The sequence below is a fragment of the Nicotiana tomentosiformis genome, chromosome 6 (assembly GCF_000390325.3).
Source record: "Nicotiana tomentosiformis chromosome 6, ASM39032v3, whole genome shotgun sequence".
NCBI classification, from domain to species: domain Eukaryota; kingdom Viridiplantae; phylum Streptophyta; class Magnoliopsida; order Solanales; family Solanaceae; genus Nicotiana; species Nicotiana tomentosiformis.
Genome location: NC_090817.1, coordinates 33041337 through 33063797, shown reverse-complemented (window position 1 = coordinate 33063797; position 22461 = coordinate 33041337). Strand labels below are relative to the sequence as shown.

At 41.3% G+C, this 22461-nt stretch overlaps 1 protein-coding gene across 4 annotated transcripts in view; it reads right to left on the bottom strand.

Annotated features, from left to right (window-relative positions):
- LOC104095324 (uncharacterized) overlaps positions 1–22461 on the bottom strand; it is a 58578-nt gene that overhangs the window by 16782 nt on the left and 19335 nt on the right. For all 4 annotated transcript variants that reach the window (XM_070177253.1, XM_070177256.1, XM_070177254.1 and 1 more), the window contains 3 exons: positions 21332–21412; positions 640–783; positions 355–437 (listed from right to left, as the gene is read on the bottom strand). In XM_070177253.1, the coding sequence (XP_070033354.1) occupies positions 355–437; positions 640–783; positions 21332–21412 (308 nt within the window). The remainder of the gene's footprint in view (positions 1–354; positions 438–639; positions 784–21331; positions 21413–22461) is intronic.

Genomic DNA, 22461 nt, shown 5'->3' with positions numbered 1-22461 from the left:
AACTTAGATAAAGGAGAAAAATATCCATTTTCCTACAGAGACCATGTATATCCTTAAGATAAGACTGTCTAAAACCACCCTGTCAAGCTGATTGACCAACAAGAAAATTTTGCAGTCCACGATAGTATACTGTTTCTACATGGATCAAAGAGCTTGAGAAGTGGTTATCATCTTACAACTTCACCCAATGTAGGTGAGTTAGACAGGTCACATGCAGTTGCTTTAAACAATAGGAGCATTTTTTTTCCATCTTAAATGGTGCAAGGGATATACTTGTGCAGGAAGAAATGCTGCAGATTATTGCTCGATAAACAAAATTTGATATTCAAACACATTTCGTCGAAACAAATATACCTTGTGGCTATACTAAGGATCCGCAAATTGATAAGGGTCCTAGAGCTCCCCTGCATCATGCTTAATATTTGATTGAAATGGTTCTGCAAAATGATGATGGTAGTTCAGCTCAACATAAAGTAATTTTTAACCCCCAATTTACAAGAAGTAAGAATCTATATTGAGAATTGTTTATCATGTTTTTATCTGACTGCAGCATAAGGTAGAAAATGACTAGTAGGACAGACAAAGAAACAATAGTAAAAGGAAAAAGAGCTTAAGCGACCACAACGACAAGTAGCCTACCAATTGCAATATGTTCTCTAGGTTGTCAAAATGATTAAGAAGCTTCAGAAGAATTGATTGCAAGCTTGATAGTTCGCTTTCACCAATCTCGTCATCTGATGTGCGCTCCAATATTCCATCAAATATACTGTCCAGATAACTATTCTGCGTAAGAAGACAGGATTAGGAAAAAATAGCTACACAACAAAGGAGAAGCAAGTTTTGGGGACCTTATATCCAAGGAGAAGACAACTATTCAAATATTCTCATCATATACAAATACCAAATCAGATACATTCAATAAAATTTACAGTTGGTAATTGTTGCGCTTGGCAAGTTGACTGGCTTTAGCTTTTGTTAGAGTTAGTTCATGTAGGCTTTAGGTATAGGTTTAATATATATACGGCTATTGTAAAACACTTAATAGAACAACAAACCCAGTGTAGTCCCACAAGTGGGGTCTGAGGAGGGCAGAGTGTATACAAACCTTACCCCTCCTTTTAAAAGGCAGAGAGGTTGTTTCCTAAAAAAAACACTTAATAGAACATATCAATAATATATTTTCCCGTGCTATTTCTCACATGGTATCAGAGCGGCAGTGAGAAACATCTGGGACAGAAAAAAATCAGTCGTCGTGCGTCTTTCCGGTGACTCCTCAGATCTGATTTGCGTAAACTTACTTTCGGTGAGTGTTGTGCTAAAACCAACACCACCATTAGGTTCAGAAAGCACCGGCGATCAAATCCCAGTCAGCCTCTCCGATAGCAGGCCCTTCACGCGCCGGCAGAAGCTAGGGTTTCGGCGAGCACGTGAGTTCACGTGCCGGCGAGTTGATACACGATTGCAGGAGCTCAAGAAGAACTCGAGGATCGCAAAGTTGATTCAGGAAGAAGCTTCGAGAAGTCAACGAAAACTTGAGAAATTGCAGAGAAATGAAGGAAGAAGAAGAGAGGAAGAATTAGGATAGAAGATTGTATTCTTATTGATAATTATAATCATGTAATACAACTGTATTTTTATCAATTACATTGAATGATGAATTTCCCTTCTTCTGGCAGATTCCCTCACTAACAGAAGTTAGTTATTTCTAACTAACTCTAACTACTTTTTGAATTGTCAACTAATTGTTTGCTTATTTCACTAACTTCTCGACTCTCCTCTTTAATAATCGTGTATCAGTACTCCCCTCCAACAGAAGATCCTTGTCCACAAGGATCAAACAAAGGAAATCGTGTCTGCAAAACAGTAACAAGTTTCCATGTAGCAGCATCAGCAGGCAACCCCTGCCATTTAACCAAAACTTGTGCCCCAACTTTGTTGCCTCTTTTTATCATCCTTCTCTGCAAAACTAGCTCAGGATCAGGACCAGGACAGTAAGGACTTGCTAAGTCAATGACATGAGGATAGGACATTTGTGAAGGGACTTCATGACACTTTTTAAACAAGGACACATGAACTGTAGGGTGAATTCTGACTCTTGTTGGCAGTTAGAGGGTATAGGCAACTGGACCTATCATTTTGATGATCTGGAATGGACCGTAATACTTGGTAGCCAACTTGTGCGATGAATGATTAGAAATTGTTACTTGTTTGTAGGGCTGAACCTTCAAGTAAACCCAGTCTCCTACTGCAAACTGCCTGTCACTTCTATGAGAATCTGCTTGCTGCTTCATTATGAGTTGTGCCCTCCATAAATGGTGTTTAAGCAGCTGTATTTTCAGCTCCCTATTTATCAATGTGTTGTCAACTTCAGCAGAAGCTGATTCTCCTGGTAGATAGGGTAAATGTAAGGGTGGTGGTCGACCGTACAATGCTTCATAGGGAGTAGTTTGGATAGCTGAGTGGAAGGAGGTATTGTACCAATACTCAGCCATAGGCAAGCATGAGTACCAATGGTAGCATCCTCATTGCAATAGCACCTTAATTATGTTTCAAGGCTTCTGTTCGGCACCTCAGTTTGCCCATCAGATTGAGGATGATATTCTGATGAAGTGTGTAGTTGTACCCTCTGTAGTGTAAAGAGCGAGCTCTTGCCAGAAAAAACTCAAGAAGACAGCATGTCTGTCACTAGTGATAGCATCAGGCATCCCATGTAGTTTAACCACTGTGTCAAGGAAGACGTTAGAACCTGACTGAGCAGTGTAAGGATGTTTTAAACTTTTAATGGGATAAAATGGTCATACTTGCTGTTACGCGGCGCCTTCCTGAAGTTCCTTGGAAGGGCGACATAAGGCTAAGCAACCGATGTCAGTACGGTTGCTGTCCGCCAACTGAGGTCCCCTCCGTACGCTAGACTAGATTGTCAGTGCCATACGGGAAAACCAATGTCATGAGCAATTGAGAGAGAGCAGAAAAGAGAATTGAGAATGAAAGAAAGCTTGATTGCATTGAATGAAAGCTATTACAGAAAAACAACACGGTGTCCGGGGGGGGGGAGACACCAGTACAGAGAATTGTTTGCTTGCTAGAAAGTTTGATTGCTTGGTTTCCCTTAATAATGCTTAAAAAAAAAAACCAAAGTTACATGACTTGACCTAAATAAGCTGTAGAAGCACACTAAAAGAAAATGCAGTAAAACTATTCTATATTTACAATGAAAAGGACTTAGTCTTCTACAAAATAGAAACAAGTCCGTTGGCAGCAACTTTGTCTTTAGCATTAGGGTCGGCGCACGCGGCGTTGTCTGCGCGCGCGGCGCTGTTGGTATCTGCCTGTGGCTGGGCACTGGTGATGGCTATCGGTGGGGCAACAACGGCATATGCGCGCTTGTCACTTGGAGCTGCCGAGACCATGGGGCCGACCGTGGCGTTAGGCGTTGGGAGGCTTGCCAGGACGCCACGGGGCGCGTCCAAGGGGTCATGGGGCATGGCTGGAAAGCCGCCCATGACATCTCAGCCTATCTACCACCAGTAAGGTGACTTCACACCCATTTGATTTAGGCAAGCCATCAATAAAGTCCATGCTATCTGTGACCATACCACATTTGGGATAGGTAATGGCTGCAACAGACCGGATAAGAAGCTAGATCTGATTTATTTCTTTGGAAAACAAACATCACTTTTCTGGACAAACTCCTTTACTTATGTTCTCATATTCTTCCAATAGAACAATGTTACCAGCCTTTTTAATGTAGCTTCCACCCTTGAGTGACCACCCTGAGGGCCAGCATGCCATGCTGTCATGATGGCTTTTCTCAGTTCTGGTACTTTGCCAACCACCAATCTTCCTTTCCTCCTCAGTTGTCCTTGAATCGAAGAGAACTGTTTGTGAGTGGTAGGATCATTTTGAAGTTCCTCAATAAGTTGGTGAAGCTCTTGATCTGAGTTCCAACTAGCAGCTATGGCCTGGAATAGATCAGTGTTGTGAGGTGATAAAGTCTGTGTTAATAATTCAGCTCCAGTAACCCTTGAGAGTGCATCAGCCACCTTGTTTTCTACACCCTTCTTGTACTCTATAGTGTAGTCAAAAGGCATCAGTTTAGTTAACCACAAAAGCTGAGAGTTGCTGTGCAGTTTCTGCTCCATAAGAAACTTCAGAGCCTTCTGATCAGTCCTTATGATAAACTTCTGTCCAAGCAAATACTGTGACCATTTAGAGACAGCATGCACAATAGCTAATAGTTCCTTATCATAGACAGATAATGCAGCATGTCTACGTGATAAAGCCTTGCTGATAACGGCTATTGGGTGCTACTCCTGCATGAGAACTGCTCCTATTCCATAGCCACTTGCATCAGTTTCCACAATGAATGTCTTGTTGGCATTAGGTAAGGCTAGAACAGGGGCATGGGTAAGTGCTTCCTTCAGTTATGCAAAGGCAGAATCAGCTGTAGGTGACCACTTGAAATTATCCTTCTTGGTTAGTTCAGTTAGAGGCTTGCAGATCACTCCAAAGCCTTTAATAAATCTCCTGTGGTAGCCAGCCAGACCTAAGAATCCTCTTAGCTGTTTGAGTGTAGTTGGAGTAGGTCAATTCCCCACGTCTTCTATTTTGTGGAGATCAGTAGAAACACCTTATTGTCACAACTCGCACTTTGGAGTTGTGATTTCAGCCAAGAACTGGTGAGAAAAGGCTCTTCTGATTGTCTGACGTAGAACTGTCTACTCGGGCAACTTGAGTTTTTTAATTTTAAGCATATATAAGGGGGTATAGGTGATGAAAGCTCCGACCTGCCTCCCCCATATGTGCTGCCACCAAGCCGTATAGAACGAGCTACCTAGGGGGAAATCTCAAAGGCCTGCCTAGATGACTCAAAGGAGTGTCAAAGGTATCCATACGAGTTAGGAAAACTCTATGGACGGCGCAACGCCTTCGGGCTAGCGTTGGGCATCAAGTAGGCGCTGGAGGCTCGATGTGTGGGGCGGCCAGCCCCGCGGGCTGCCGAATGTTGGAAGGAGACCTCCGTGCCGATTGGATACTTGACGCACCTGTCATAGGGGCATCATGTGTCGACTTGTGAGCATGGCTTGGGTTCAACCATGCAAGCGAGGGTCCGTTGGCCTAAAGGTGCAGTTGAGGGGCGACACTGCACTATTCGGGATGGAAGCGTGTCGCGAGGGCAATGTATGGGCATGGCACGAAAGACGCGCATGACAATGGCCAAGGGCTAAAGGTTGCCTTACTCGGGCGAGGCACAAGCTAGTCGCGGATGCACTAGGCGAGTGTCAAGCTTGAGGATTGGGATGTGCACGCGAGAGCGATGCTCAGTCTTGGGCTAAGGACAAGGCATGTCCTAAGCCAATCCCACAGGGCGCGCATGGATTGTGATCCTAAGAGGAAGCGCCACGACATGTCTAGGGCCAAGGGCCTAGACATCTTACGGGCGGCACAAGTTAGGGCGAGCCCCACCAACCGGCACAGGATCGTGCTTGGAATCCTGGGAAAGGAAACAGGCTACCCAATGTAAGGATTTGGGCCCGTGACATTATGCTGTGATAAAGTGTCCCAGGTATTCAATCTTGTGAACTCCAAAGAAACATTTGCTCTTTTTGGCAAACAACCGGTGCCTCTTCATCTCCACAAATACAGATTCTAAGTGAGTCAAATGATCTTCTATGATACTGTTGTAGATTAGTATATCATCAAAGAAAACCAACACCTGCTTCATAAGGAACTTCTGAAAGACAAAATTCATCCGCCCTTGAAAGGTTGCGGGAGCATTTGAAAGGCCAAATGGCATAACCAAGTACTCAAAATGTCCCGAGTGAGTCCTGAAAGCAGTTTTAGGTACATCCTCCTTTGCCATTCTAAGTTAATGATAGCCACATCTTAGGTCTATCTTAGAAAAGACCTTTGATCCTCCTAATTCATCAAGCGGGTCTTCCACAATAGGAATTGGAAACTTGTTCTTTCCTGTATGCTTATTCAGATCCCTATAATCCACACAAAGCCTCCATGTACCATCCTTTTTCCCTACTAAAACCACTGGAGATGCAAAAGGGCTACAGCTAGGTTGGGTGATACCTTGGTCTAGCATTTGCTGTACCAATCCTTCAATAATATCCTTTTTAACTGAAGGATACCTATAGGGTCGTTTATTCACAGGCTCAGTACCAGCTTGCAACACAATCATGTGATCAAACACACCTCTAGAAGGTGGTAGTTCAGTAGGCTTTTCAAACAATTTGGAGTACTCAGATAACAACTGCACTAATCTAGCATCTGTTTTTGGTTCCTCCTTAACCTTTATTGCATGCCATTGTTCTCCTATACTCCCCATGGGCACTACTTGAATCATACATAGTTGAGAAATGTTACCTGTGTGTTTGGCCAATTTTTCAGCTTCTTGAACTTCAATCTGGCTGCCAGCACCTCTGAATAGATGTTTTCTTCTTTTGTACCAGAATTCCATAGTCAACTTCCTGAAGTTCATCTTTATATCCCCAAGGGTCAACAACCATTGCACTCTCAGAACTACTCTACAAGAGCCTATTGGTAGTAGCAAGAACTCTGCTCAAAACTCAGCACTCTGCAGTAACCAAGTGATGGTACACATTTTGTCTACCATCATGTTTCCATTAGCAGCATCCACCATTTGAGGGTGAGTAGATCTGATCTTACATTCCATGTGCTTGACCAAGTCAGGATCTATGAAATTGTGTGAACTACCAGTGTCAATCAGTATATTCAGTGCTTTCTTAGCATGATAACCAGTCACTTTCAGAGTTCTATATCCCAAAGAGCCATTCAAAGCATGAATAGAAATCTCCATTTGTTCGACAGGTTGAGATGGATCCAGTGGAGTAAAGATATCCTCTTGCAGCAATAATTCTTGCTCTTCACCTGTGTCTTGTATTTCTTTTGTCTCTTCCAATTCTAACATGTATATCTGTTTGGAATTCTTACACCTATGCCCGGGTACATATTTCTCATTACAGAAGTAACATAACCCTTTGCCCTTTTTTCATTCATTTCATCCAGACTCAATGTTCTCCTATTTCAACCTTTAGTATAAGCTGAACTACTGAAGTTAGGAGTAGGTAATAAAGGTTTACCAGTGGTTCCTTGACCTGCATATTTCTTCGCTGAGGGACTTGGTGCATAAGAGGATTGATTGGTTTTGTTAGTTTACAACATGTATATAGTGTAGTATTGTCCCACATTGGTAGAGGAGTAGTATGTCCTTGTATAGTATAGCTATAAATAAGGACTTCTTGTATTGTATTGTATTGTTCATCCAATATCAATAACATATTTTCTCCCGTGCCTTCTCACATGGTATCAGAGCAATTGTGAGAGACTTATCGCTGTGCATAAATTCCAGCGATTCCGGGAAAGAGAAATCAGTACCTTTTTAAGGCTGTTTTCTATCTGCTTCATTTCTGTCAGTGTTGTGCAAAATCCAACACTACCACAAGAGTCGTCACTGTCCGGCGACCAAACCCCAGTGAAAAGCTCCGGCATCAGCCTCCTCACGCGCCTCCACGCGCCACCAGAAGCTCACGTGCCGGCGCGAACGACCACTTCCGGCCATTTTTTGAAAATCTTCCTTCAGAACAGTTGGGTCGCCTAGTAATTCCGATCCTACCCCTACTGTTTTCATTTCATTCTGACAACCTTGAGTTTTTTCCGGCAGCTACAGTATTTCAGTATTCTGCATCTGTGTTTCCTTACACTGTTTCAGTGGATTACAATTGACTCTTTCTCTTATTTGGTAATAATTTGCAACAATGTCTTTGGGATTTGATGCTTTTGGGTCTAGAAACATGAGTTCTGAAAGCTCTAGTGTTATTATTACCTCAGAACCTTTAATGGGAGGTTCAAACTACTTAGCTTGGGCTTCATCTGTCGAGTTATGGTGTAGAGGTCAAGGTGTTCAAGATCATCTAATCAAACAGTCTAGCGATGGAGATGAAAAGGCAGTAGCACTTTGGGCAAAAATCAATACTCAGTTATGTAGCATCTTGTGGCGATCTATTGATTCCAAGTTGATGCCCTTGTTTCGTCCATTCCAGACATGTTATTTAGTTTGGGCAAAGGCACGCACCTTATACACTAATGACATATCTCGCTTCTATGATGTGATATTGCGGATGACAAACTTAAAGAAGCAGGAATTGGATATGTCTATTTACTTGGATCAAGTACAGGCAGTCATGGAGGAATTTGAGAAGTTGATGCCAGTTTCTGGTAGTGTGGAAAAACAACAAGAGCAGCGACAGAAGATGTTTCTCGTTCTTACCCTCGCTGGACTTCCTAATGATCTTGATTAGTACGCGACCAGATTTTGGCTAGTCCGTCTGTCCCGACAGTTGATGAATTATTCTCTCGATTACTCCGCCTTGCTGCAGCACCAAGTCCACTAGTGATCTCATCACAGATACTTGATTCCTCTGTTCTTGCATCCCAGACAATGGATGTTCGGGCATCTCAAACTATGGAGCATAGACGGGGAGGAGGTCGTTTTGGAAGATCTAGACCCAAGTGTTCTTATTGTCACAAACTTGGACACACTCGTGAAATGTGCTATTCCTTACATGGTCGTCCACCCAAAAATGCTTACATTGCTCAGATCGAGACTCCAGGTAACCAAGGATTTTCTTTATCTAAAGAAGAATATAATGAGCTCCTTCAGTATCGAGCAAGTAAGCAGACATCTCCACAAGTAGCCTCAATTGCTCAGACTGATACTTCTGTTACTGGTAATTCTTTTGCTTGTGTTTCCCAGTCTAGCACTCTTGGCCCATGGGTCATGGACTCCGGCGCTTCTGATCACATCTCTGGTAATATATCACTTTTGTCAAATATTGTATATTCACAGTCTCTTCCCACTGTTACTTTAGCCAATGGATGTCAAACTAAGGCAAAAGGAGTTGGACAAGCTAATCTCTTGTCTTCTATCACCCTAGATTCCGTTCTTTATGTCCCTGGCTGTCATTTTAGTCTTGCATCTGTTAGTCGTTTGACTCGTGCCGTCCATTGTGGTATATATTTTATTGACGATTCTTTTATTATGCAGGACCGCAGTACGGGATAGACAATTGGTACAGGACGTGAATCAGAAAGCCTTTACTACCTTAACTCACTCAGTCCTCCCACAACATGTCTAGTTACAGATCCTCCAGATCTAATCCACAGACGTTTAGGACATCCGAGTTTATCCAAACTTCAGAAGATGGTGCCTAGTTTATCTAGTTTGTCTACATTAGATTGTGAGTCGTGTCAACTTGAGAAATATACCCGAGCCTCCTTTTCGCGTAATGTTGAGAGTCATGCAGAGTCTGTCTTCTCCTTAGTTCATTCTGATATATGGGTCCTAGTAGAGTCAGTTCATCCTTGGGATTTCGTTATTTTGTCAGTTTCATTGATGATTATTCAAGATGTACTTGGCTTTTCTTAATGAAAGATCGCTCTGAGTTATTTTCTATATTCCAGAGTTTCTGTGCTGAAATCAAAAATCAATTTGGTGTTTCTATTCGCATTTTTCGAAGTGATAATGCCTTAGAATATTATCTTCTCAATTTCAGCAGTTTATGACTTCTCAAGGAATTATTCATTAGACATCTTGTCCTTATACCCCTCAGCAAAATGGGGTTGCTGAGAGAAAGAATAGGCACCTTATTGAGACTGCTCGCACAATTCTAATTGAATCTCGTGTTCCGTTGTGTTTTTGGGGCGATGCAGTTCTCATAGCTTGTTATTTGATTAATCGGATGCCTTCATCTCCCATCAAGAATCAGATTCCGCATTCAGTATTGTTTCTCCAGTCACCCTTATACTCTCTTCCACCTCGTGTTTTTGGGAGCACGTGTTTTGTTCATAACTTAGCCCCTGGGAAAGATAAGTTAGCTCCTCGTGCTCTCAAGCTTGGTTATTCTCGTGTTCAGAAGGGATATCGTTGTTATTCTCCAGATCTTCGTAGGTACCTTATGTCAGCTGACGTCACATTTTTGAGTCTAAACCTTTCTTTACCTCTGCTGACCACCATGATATATCTGAGGTCTTACCTATACCGACCTTTGAGGAGTTTACTATATTCCTCCTCCACCTTCGACCACAGAGGTTTCATCCATACCAACCGTTGAGGAGTCTAGTGTTGTTCCCCCTAGTTCCCCAGCCACAGGAACATCACTCTTGACTTATCATCGTCGATTGCGTCCTCCATCAGGCCCAACTGGTTCTTGTCCTGCACCTGACCTTGCTCCTGCTGCGGACCTTGCTCCTAGTACACCGATTGCACTTTGGAAAGGTATACGGACCACACTTAACCCTAATTCTCATTATGTCGGTTTGAACTATCATCGCCTGTCATCTCCCCATTATGCTTTTATATCTTCTTTGTCCTCAGTTTCCATCCCTAAGTCTACAGGTGAAGCGTTGTCTCATCCAGGATGGCGACAGGCTATGAGTGACGAGATGTCTGCTTTACATACAAGTGGTACTTGGGAGCTTGTTCCTCTTTCCTCAGGTAAATCTACTGTTGGTTGTCGTTGGGTTTATGCAGTCAAAGTTGGTCCCGATGGACAGATTGATCGACTTAAGGCCCGTCTTGTTGCCAAAGGATATACTCAGATATTTGGGCTCGATTACAGTGATACCCTTTCTCCCGTGGCTAATGTGGCTTCAGTCCGCCTTTTCCTATCCATGGCTGCGGTTCGTCATTGGCCCCTGTATCAGCTAGACATTAAAAATATCTTTCTTCACGGTGATCTTGAGGATGAGGTTTATATGGAGCAACCACCTGGTTTTGTTGCTCAGGGGGAGTCTCGTGGCCTTGTATGTCGCTTGCGTCGGTCACTTTATGGTCTAAAGCAGTCTCCTCGAGCCTGGTTTGGTAAGTTCAGCATGGTTATCCAGGAGCTTGGCATGACTCGTAGTGAAGCTGATCACTCTGTGTTGTATCGGCACTCTGCTTCAAGTCTCTGTATTTATCTGTTAGTCTATGTTGATGATATTGTTATTACTGGCAATGATCAGGATGGTATTACCAATCTGAAGTAACATCTCTTCCAGCACTTCCAAACTAAGGATCTAGGCAGATTGAAGTACTTTCTAGGTATTGAGGTTGCCCAGTGTAGCTCAGGTATTGTTATTTCTCAAAGAAAATATGCTTTAGACATTCTTGAGGAGACGGGGATGATAGGTTGCAGACCTGTTGACACTCCGATGGATCCGAATTCTAAACTTATGCCAGGACAGGGGGAGCCGCTTAGGGATCCTGCAAGCTATAGGCGGTTGGTTGGAAAATTAAATTATCTCACAGTGACTAGACCCGACATTTCTTATCTTGTGAGTGTTGTAAGTCAGTTTATGAATTCTCCCTGTGATAGTCATTGGGATGCTGTTGTCCGCATTATTCGATATATAAAATCGGCTCCAGGCAAAGGGTTACTCTTTGAGGATCGAGGTCATGAGCAGATCATTGGATACTCAGATGATGATTGGGCAGGATCACCTTCTGATAGACGTTCTACGTCTGGATATTGTGTTTTAGTAGGAGGAAATTTGGTGTCCTGGAAGAGCAAGAAACAGAATGTAGTTGCTCGGTCTAGTGCAGAAGCAGAATATCGAGCAATGGCTATGGCAACATGTGAGCTAGTCTGGACCAAACAATTGCTCAAGGAGTTGAAATTTGGTGAAATCAGTCGGATGGAACTTGTGTGCGATAATCAAGCTGCCCTTCATATTGCATCAAATCCGGTGTTCCATGAGAGAACTAAACACATTGAGATTGATTGTCACTTCGTCAGAGAAAAGATACTTTCAGGAGAGATTGCTACAAAGTTTGTGAGGTCGAATGATCAACTTGCAGATATTTTCACCAAGTCTCTCACTGGTCCTCGTATTGGTTATATATGTAACAAGCTCAGTACATATGATTTGTATGCACCGACTTGAGGGGGAGTGTTAGTTTACAGCATGTATATAGTGTAGTATTGTCCCACATTGGTAAAGGAGTAGTATGTCCTTGTATAGTATAGCTATAAATAAGGACCTCTTGTATTGTATTGTTCATCCAATATCAATAATATATTTTCTCCTGTGCCTTCTCACAGGTTTCAGCTAGGTAAACCTCTTGCATTCTGGTTGTTCTATACACTTGTGATAGTGTAGTTAGATTGGTGAGTTTGACTGCAATGTTAAGCTCGTGTTTCAAACCTCCAATGAAGCAGCTGATGGCATTTTCTTGAGACAATCTTACTCTATTCAGATTTCTCTCAAAAACATCTTGATATTCCTTCACATTACCAGTTTGTTTGATCTTTTAATTTCCTCCATTGGATCAGTTGACTTACTCATCAAAATCAGCCCCAAACCTTTAGACTAATGCCATAACATACTCATTCCAAGTAGTTGGTTGTAGGTATTGCCTGTACCTCATGAAGGACAGATTCCATTGTATAGCATCCCCTTCCTGTTGCAATGCAGCTACTTCGACCTTTTCCTCAGCAGCAACCTTTTCCATAAAGAAAAATTGTTCAATTTTGAACAACCATGATCTCAGATCTTCACTTGCAAATCGTAGGAATTCCATCCTAGACCACCTAGAGAAGTTAGAGTTGTGGTGGTTGCAACTAGTAGGGCTTCTTTCTTGTTGGGACCTTTCTTCAGAGGGTTCGCATTCATTTCGTAATGGAGATTTGTCCTTTTGATGCTTCCTTGAATTAGTCAGTTGTTCTTTCAATTCAAGGACTGTTTGATCCAATTGTTTCAGATGTGAAACTTCACCAGATAAAACTCCCACATCTGCTATCAATTTCTGCATCAACTCACGTAAGTCAACTGGTTCTTCAGTCGAGTTGTCGTTTGATCGAGTGCCTTTCGCCATGATTCCGAGGATCGAGTGCTCTGATACCAATGATACACGATTGCAAGAGCTCAAGGAGAACTCGAGGATCGCAGAGTTGATTCAGGAAGAAGCTTCGAGAAGTCAACGAAAACTTGAGAAATTGCAGAGAAATGAAGGAAGAAGAAGAGAGGAAGAATTAGGATAGAAGATTGTATTCTTATGATGATTATAATCGTGTAATACAACTGTATTTATATCAATTACATTCAACGATGAATTTCACTTATTCTGAACAGATTCCCTAACTAACAGAAGTTAGTTATTTCTAACTAACTCTAACTACTTTTTGAATTGCCAACTAACTGCTTGCTTATTTCACTAACTTCTCGACTCTCCTCTTTTTTTTTTTTTGAGAATGATAACATTTTATAAATATAAAACAGCACAAAGTTTGTGCTGCTAAAAGTGACAGAATACATCCCCAAAAAAGTAAAAAAATCCCCCACTACAAAAACTTACAAGGATTCTATGATATCAAGTATGGAGTCACTATCATTTAAAGGGCATTCTTTACACCAAAAAAGAAAAAGTACTAAACAGTTCATTTTGATTTTCTGAATGGAGTTGCTAACATCCTCAAAACATCTGGAGTTCCTCTCGTTCCAGACTGACCACCAAATGCAGGCTGGGATCTTCTGCCACCATTTCTTCTCCCCACCCGTCACACCAGCCCAGCATCTCAAGAGGTCGGATGTATCTTTTGGCATGACCCAGTTCATTCTGACAATACTTAGAAACATGTGCCACAGTTGAAAGGTAACAATGCAGTGAAGAAACAGGTGGGAGTTGTCTTCTGCTTCCCTTCCACAGAGATAGCATCTGGAGGTCAGTTGATATCCCCTTCTCTTAAGTTTTCCATCAGTCAAGCAAGCTTTTCTTGCCACCAACCATACAAAGCATAGCACCTTTGTGGGTGCATTTACCTTCCAAATTTGTTTCCAAGGCCAACTCCTGTCAGAATGAACATTGCCCATTAGGCTTTTGTAAGCAGAATTCACCGAGAAATATCTGGTGCTTGACCCCTTCCATATCAAAGAGTCCTCACAATTTGAGAGGCCTTGCAGTTGGTCAATTTGGTTTATCAGTGTAGCAACTCTATCCACTTCCCAATCATTCAGCAGTCTTCGAAAGTTCAAATTACATCCATGTTGTCCCCTTATTTCTTCCACCTTGGCATGAGGATTTGAAGCTAACAAATTTAGATCAGGATATTGGTCTTTTAGAGTTGTCATCCCAAAAAGCAGCCTTCTTACCATTTCCTAGCTTGACTTCAGTGTTCTAGAGGAAAATAGGCCACAGATTCCTAATTGCCTTCCGGTTACTAACCCCATAAGAGGAAGTAACTCTCTTAGTGCACCATTGGGAGTCTTGACCATATTTTGCTTCTATTACTTTTCTCCATAAAGCCTGCTGCTCATGGTTGTATCTCCAGAGCCACTTAAATAGTAAGCTTCTATTATGTAGTCTCAGATTTCTAATGCCCAAGCCACCATTAACTTAGCTTGAGATGACATTCTTCCACTTCACTAGGTGAAAAGCTTTTGTTTCCTTGTTACCTTGCCAGATAAATTTTCTTCTAATAGTATCCATTCTCTTTTCCACCTTAGTTGGTAAAAGGAACAGAGACATCACATATGTTGGTATAGAGTCTAACACACTGTTTACTAGCACCAATTTGCCACCAAGCGAAAGATATTGAGTTTTCCACTTGGCCAATCTCTTTTCACTTCTTTCAATTACCCCATCCCATATCTCCAATGCTTTATTTTTAGCTCCCAAAGTCATACCCAGGTAGGTAGTTGGTAGGCTGCCAATTTCACAAGCCAGAGTTCCAGCTAATATGTGCATATGAGACACCACATTAATGGGGAAGCGCTGACTTTTCGTCCAATTGACATGAAGCCCAGAAGTTGCTTCAAACACAGTTAAAATCAGTCTGATGTGCCTCAGTTGATCAACCTCAGCGTCACACAAAATCAAAGAGTCATCTGCGTATAGCAAATGGCAAATATCCATCACAGAGTCAGGTTTGTTGGATACCTTGAATCCCTTAATCCAACCATTTACCTTTGCCCTTTTTATCATACAATTTAGACCTTCCATGACTAAGATAAACAAAAAAGGGGAGAGAGGGTCGCCTTGCCTAAGGCCTCTTTGCGAGGGAAAGAAACCTTCAGGTGAGCCATTAATCAAAATAGAAAACCTGACAGAGCTAATGCAGAACAATATCCATTTCAGCCATTTGCTCTTGAATCCCATGTCCTTCATTATTTTGATTAGAAAGTTCCAATTGACATGATCAAAAGCCTTCTCTAAATCAAGTTTACATAGGATTCCGGGTTTTTGTCCCTTCTGTCTAGAATCCACACATTCATTTACTATTAGAGCTGCATCTACAATCTGTCTTCCCTTGATAAATGCCATCTGTTGTTCATCCACTAGCTTGTACATTACAGACTTGAACCTTTCTGTTAACATCTTAAAAATAATTTTGTACACACTCCCAATTAGGCTGATAGGTCTGAAGTCCCTCAACTCCTTGGCTCCTTTCTTCTTTGGAATTAGTGCAATGTAGGTTGCATTAATGCTTTTTTCAAAGAATTCCTTTGAATGAAAATTCTCAATATTTTTCATGATGTCTTCCTTCACTACTGCCCAGCATTTTTGAAAGAATCCCATAGAGTAGCCATCAGGCCCTGGTGCCTTGTCAGAGGCGCAAATTCTAATAGCAGCCAGAACTTCCTCTTCCTCAAAAGGTCTTTGTAGACATATAATCTCCTCATCAGTCAATTTTGGGCAGTCAAGATAGTTGAAATTTGGTCTCCATGTCTCAGTTTCAGTGTAGAGGTTGGTGTAATACTGTAGAATTTCATCTTTGATGACCTCTGGGTCAGAAACCTGCTCTCCATTGATCTCGAGTTTGTCCAAGTTGTTGGCTCTCTTATGTGAATTTGTCATTCTGTGGAAGAATCTTGTGTTCTTATCTCCCTCTTTTAGCCATAGTATTTTGGACCTTTGCCTCCAAGCAATCTCCTCAAACTTTGACATCTCCTCAAATTCCATCTCTAAGCTTGTCTTGAGAACAAGTTCTTCTTCAGTCAAGTTCCTCTGCTCCTGTAACCTGTCTAGGCTTTGAACTTCATTCAAAATTTCTGTTTTCCGGTTCTCCAAACTGCCATAGTTGTTAAGATTCCACTCTTTTAGTTTCCTTTTCAACATTTTTAGCTTAACTGCTAAAATGTAGTCTGGTGCACCTGTGACGTCAAAAGAGCTCCACCATCCATTAACCATCTCAGAGAAACCTTCTACTTCCAGCCACCAGTTTTCGAATTTGAAGTAAGATTTTTTCTGCTCCCATTCTCCACATTGCAGCAGGACAGGTAGATGATCAGAGTCTAGCCTAGGCAATAAGGACCGCTTGATGTTGCTAAATTCTTCATCCCATTCAGTCGTTATCAAGAATCTATCTATTCTTGACGCTGCAATATGATTATTTCCTTTGTACCATGTATAAATACCTCCTGCCAGTGGAAGATCAATCAGTTCTAGTTCCCCTATCATGTCTGAGAACTCCTGCATAGCACTATTGTATCTCCCCCTACTTCTTCTTTCTTGTGTGTATCTGGTGGTGTTAAAATCGCCACAAACCACCCATGGACCCTCGCATACCCCCCTGTAAGCTGCTAATTCCCACCAAAGATCCTGCCTTTCTTTTCTGCTATTTGATCCGTACACCCCTGTGATAAACCATGTAAAGTTTTGAGAAACAGAGCATAGTTTGCAAGATATGCTCTGTGTCCCGTAACCTTCTACTGGCCATTCCCAAACCCTCTTGTCCCACAGTAGTAAAATCCCCCCACTTCTCCCGTTAGACTCTAGACATGCCCAATCAACCCATCTTCTCCCCATAATTGTTTAACTTCCCTTGTCATGTCCCCTTCCAGCTTTGTCTCTTGTAAGCAATAGACATCAACATTCCATTTATGAACAAGTGCTTTCACAACCCTTCTTTTTCTCCTCTTATTCAATCCCCTAACATTCCACGATATAATTTTGACCTTCATTGGATAACAGTGATGTTGTTTTTCCCCCTGCTCCTCGATCCACTCTCCTTGAACTTCATCCCAGTTTCCAGGTTCTTAACTTCTCTATTGATTTTTGGCTTTGGTGTATCACAGATTGCAAGTGTCTCCTCTACTCTATTCTGCAGTCTTCTTTTGTCAATTTTCAAGAATAAAGAGAGAGCCTCCCATTCGCAGCCGTGGAAATCAACCTCGTATTGTTTGCTCATCTTGATAACGTTCTTATGTACCCATAAGGATGCATCTTCTTCAGCCATCTGATTTTGTATGTCTAAAGGTATGACCTCTTCTTCCTCCCAACATTGTGTGCCATCGTACAGTAGAGGCTGGTATTGATTTTGTACTTGTACCAGTTGATTCTCCAAACATAATTCCTCTTCCTGGTTAGTAACATAATCATCGTGTTGTGTCTCATGCATAGAGCTCTGAATTTGGACAGGTGCTGATGAGCTTTCCCCCTTGGATATGTATTCAGCAGGCGTTGACTTTGAAGTCATCGAACAGATTGATAAGAGCGATGACTTCGCTTCAATTTCAAGACCTACTGGATCGGGTCTTGGTCCAACTGGATATGGGCCTTCGTCTGATGCATATAAAATGTTATCAAAACATTTTGGGTCTTCCACAGAAGCAAGAGGAATAATATCAAGACCTATTGGGCTATCAACTTCTTTTAAAATTTGGGCCCCTTGAGGGAGGCCCAATAGTTTGCTTTCCTTTTCCTTATTTCCTCCAAGACCAGAAGTTTGGCCCACTTCAAAAGATGGTGTGATACAGCTGTCCCTTTTTTGAATTATAGGAAACTTTTTGGCCTCCATGTGCTCTGCCATGTCAGTCCCAGCTACAGCAGACCTAGAGTGACTTTTTAAGGTCTCTGTGCCATCAACATCATTCATCGATATTCGCTGGGTTTTAACTGCCACCGGATGTTCGCTCCACAGCGGCAATTGGAAGATTAAACCGTCGTTCTCCACCTCTACTTCCTTCGGAATAATTGTTGGTGACCCTTTGACTTTGATACGAGCCCAACGGAGGTGGTTTTTAAGTTCTGTTTCCTCTTCTGTCTCAATCCAACCTCCGCATTTATCACCAATAGCTTTCATGGTGTCAACAGACCAGAGATGTAGAGGAAGGCCGAGTATTCTGACCCAAACCCAAGCAGGTTTAATTTCTGCTAGAACACAAGCCGTCGTTGGAGTCCACCATTTCAGATTCAATATTGCTTTCCCCCATCTCCACGTGCCTTCTAATACTTCTTCTGCCATTCGTCTGGTTGGAAACTCGAACAGGAACTGACATCCATTCAACTCGTATACCCCAATAGCATTGCTCCACTTGCTGATCCATTTCGGACTTCGATTCTAGTGGGAATTTCGTCAAGCTCCTTGGAGAATCTGCCAACCACACACCTACTCAAGAGTTTATCATCCGAAATTTTTGTCCCATGTATTTTAATAATGCCCTCCTCAGTTTGATTGATCATCTGGGCCCCATTCATTTTGGACCATTTACATTCACGAGTTGTATGAGCATAGGTGTTTTGTAATAAAGGCATCTGTGGATCTGTAATAACTGCTCTTCTATTCATGAAATTCTTTATTTTAATAGCTAGCTCTCCCATCCCACATTAAAGGCCTTTTCTGGGATAATAATGATTGATCGGTTAGTTCCATGCACTGCTATAAGGCTGATAAATCTGCCACATACGTTGTATTTTTGTGTGCAATAAAAGGTGGTGATATTGTCTCTGATGTTCCATCTGTTGTACGTGTTTCCCCTTCTCCTTGACGCTTTCTGCAGCACTTCACTAACCCATGAAAGTGCCTTCCCACTTAAGGTCATTCTTCTAAGCAGCTGGTTTCTTCTCTCCACCCATTCAAACCAAGCTTCTGATGCTGTTTGATTCTCTGTGATGTCGTATGTTTTGTCCCCCTCCCTGAAATAGATTCTGTTCTCCATAATGCTATTATATTTTATAAACTAGTTTTTACTCAATCATCTGTGATTGGGGAAAAACTCAGTTTCTCCAGTGGCAAAAGTCGTCGGAAAGACTAAGGACAGATTTGAAGATTGGATACCTAGGAACCTGTGCCTGAGAGAACTTTTCAAAGGGCAATAGTCCTACACTGCTTCTCGACTCTCCTCTTTAATATTCGTGTATCACGAGTACGATCTTTTTCCGGGCTTTTTTTGACAAAGTTTCTTCAGGACAGTTTGCTCATCCAGTAAGTCCGAACCTATCCATATTGTTCTCTTTTTTTCCGATCACTTTGCGATTTTTCCGGTGATTACACTGATTTTCCGGCAGCTATAGTGATTTTTCCATAAACTAAAGTGTTTCCTTCGCCTGTTTCAGCGAGTTACAATTGATTCTTTCTATATTTGGTGATAATTTGCTAGACCTCTCTTGAATCCAACGATGTCTAGGGCATTTGATGTTTTTGGTTCTAAAAACACGGGTTCTGGAAGTTCAACTATTATGATTACTTTGGAACCTTTAATGGGAAGTTTAAACTACTTAGCTTGAGCTTCGTCTATCGAGTTGTGGTGTAAAGGCCAAGGTGTTCAAGATCATTTAACCAAAAAAGCTAGTGAGGGAGAGAAAGGGCCAAAGCACTTTGGGAGAAGATTGATATTGTGTTTTAGTAGGAAGTAATTTGCTCTCTTAGAAAAGCAAGAACCAGAATGTAGTTGCTCGATCTAGCGCAGAAGCTGAATATTGGGTCATGACTATGGCAACATGTGAGCTAGTTTGGATCAAACAATTGCTCAAAAACTTAAATTTGGAGAAATCAACCAGATGGAACTTGTTTCGATAATCAAGCTACCCTTTATATTGCATCAAATCCAGTGTTCCATAAGAGGACTAAACACATTGAGATTGACTGTCGCTTCATCAGATAGAAGATACTCTAAGGATATATTGTTACAAAGTTTGTAAAGTCAAATGATTAACTTGCAGATATTTTCACCATGTGTCTCACTAGTCCTCATATTAGTTATATATGTAACAAGCTCGGTACATATGATTTGTATACACTAGCTTGAGGGGGAGTGTTGATAGAGAGGCTTTAGGTATATGTAAACATTATATAAATAGGGCTCTTGTATAACACTTAATAGAGCATAATCACATATCAATAATATATTTTTCCCGTGCTATTTCTCACATCTTTGAACAGTGGTAACCTAATATTAAATTACCTATTGAATCCGATGTCATATCACCCGCATAGGACATTCCAACAATTTTATGAGTTACTCAAACCTAACATGAGCTCCAAGGTCAACATACACTAGCATCTCCCCTACTTCTATAAAGAATCAATAACTTTTTACTTACTGGAGCATCATTTTTGCAAACCCGATGCTTCAAAGTAGTGAAGAAAACCAAAAAAAGACCAAAAGATATCATGATTGGACTCCTTAGTTACAAGCGAAGAGATAGGTTCATAAAGTTAAAAGAAGACGTATGGAATGTGAGGTGTATTAGAGATGAGCACACATCAACAAATTGTAAGATGAAAATTACAAGAAAACACGCAACATAAACAAAGGATGCATTGGATATGACGGAAAATGTTTCCATGGAGAGGTGTTTTTTGTTGAAAATGTTTTACCCTGGTAAATCATTTTTCATTCCCCAGCGTTTGGTTGGATATAAAAATAAGTAACATATAGTAACTGTAAACATTTTTCTCATAAACCATTTCCACCATACCAAACACATCCAAATAAGAGAGCGAAGACGAATATACTAGAAACATAAAACTTAACCCACCTAAACAATTTCACCCTCGCAGTATTACTATTATGAGCACCGGTTGCTATTGCAAGGTAAAAAAACTGGGGAGTGGAAGAAAAAGAGATGGGTATCAGCGAAACGTGGAGGGGTGAATGTCATGCGCTCCTCACATAAATCAAGAAGCTAGAACAAACTTCACCACTGATTGGGTTAGTGACCATTTGAAGACAAATTGAGTTGGGGCTTGAAAAGAAATTTCTTGATCCTTCATTGTCTAATATGTTTCTTGGAATTTCCTACACCCTAAAAATGAATTAATTTAGCCAAACTGAGTTATACAAGAATAAAAGGAATTATGTACTAACTTTGGAATGTACAGTATAAAAAACTGAAACTAGCAACAATGAGTGAAGAAGCAAAAGGACCATCATGTGTTCATTTTGAACCAGCATATGCTCAATGAAAAGATCGAGACAACAGGTTGCACGGTCAATAGCAGATGACATCATGCTTTGCACCATAGCTGCAGAAGAGTAAAATATCTATGGAACAGTGCTAGATATAAATAAACCATTCACCAGAAATCTCTCAACTTACCATGTGTTTCTGGAGAGCAATATCTATATGAGCGTCTACAACATTGAGGTACTCATCAAGGCTATTAAACCGAGAAACAACCTGAAATAATTAAAACTCTGTGAAGAGCCATATAGTAGAGAACCAGGGCTGCGAAAGGATAGGGAATTATTTGAGATTAACATGAAGAAAGATGAACCCAGATAGCAAAATAAAAATTAGAAATCAAGTGTTTATACATTGAACATTGGAGAGGCGTTGTGAAAGAGATAAGATTGTGAAAAGCTATACTTGAGGTAGTATAGAGTCAATATCCATGTCTGGTAAATATAGCTACGTAAATTGTCAGTGTGACTATAGTCCTTCAAGCACAGATATTAGTCTCCGCACATTCTCTCAATCTCTACTCCTTGATTATCCTTTTATTTACTTTCTGAATAACGGTGGTGTCCGATCCAATTCGCATGAACTTCAACTATTTCATCGAGTGCAGGTATCGGTTAACTCTGCTACCAAGCTCATAGGCAGATGGAAAGAAATCTTACAATTTTTTAGCCTTTGCTAGGATTTAAAACTTGTTTTCCCACGATCTTCATTTCAGTGCACTAATAGCTAAGTCACACCCTTGGGTGCTTCTTGTTTATCTTAATCCTCACATAGTATAGCTTCCGTGACAAATTACTCCTACAATTACCAGCAACGCCAGGAGAAGAAAGCATTGTCATTGTGCAATATCTGAATACCATCCAGGAAACTTTTGTCTACTGAGAACGTGTGCATAAACAAGCACCACCACAACTCCATAAGTATTGGAACACTCTACAAGCACAACACAAGAAGTTGCAGCCGGAATCGGAAGGTTGACACGCTCTCAAACTCCAAAGAAAGATAGCAGGTGTTTACAACTTTTCATGAGCTTTTTCTGTCCTTCGTAGTTGAGTAAACCCTCCTAGTCTACCAATCAAGGTTCCGGAGCAGCTTCGATCATAGGAAAACTAGACTGAGACTCTCCTATCAAGTTCAAGTGACGGAGCTAGCTTTTTCAACATCCCGGCTTTTGACCAACTTTTCGCTTCTTGGGGTAGTCGACTGCACTTTCGACTCAACCCATTTTAATTCCAAAAAGTCCTCATGACAACAACAACCATTAC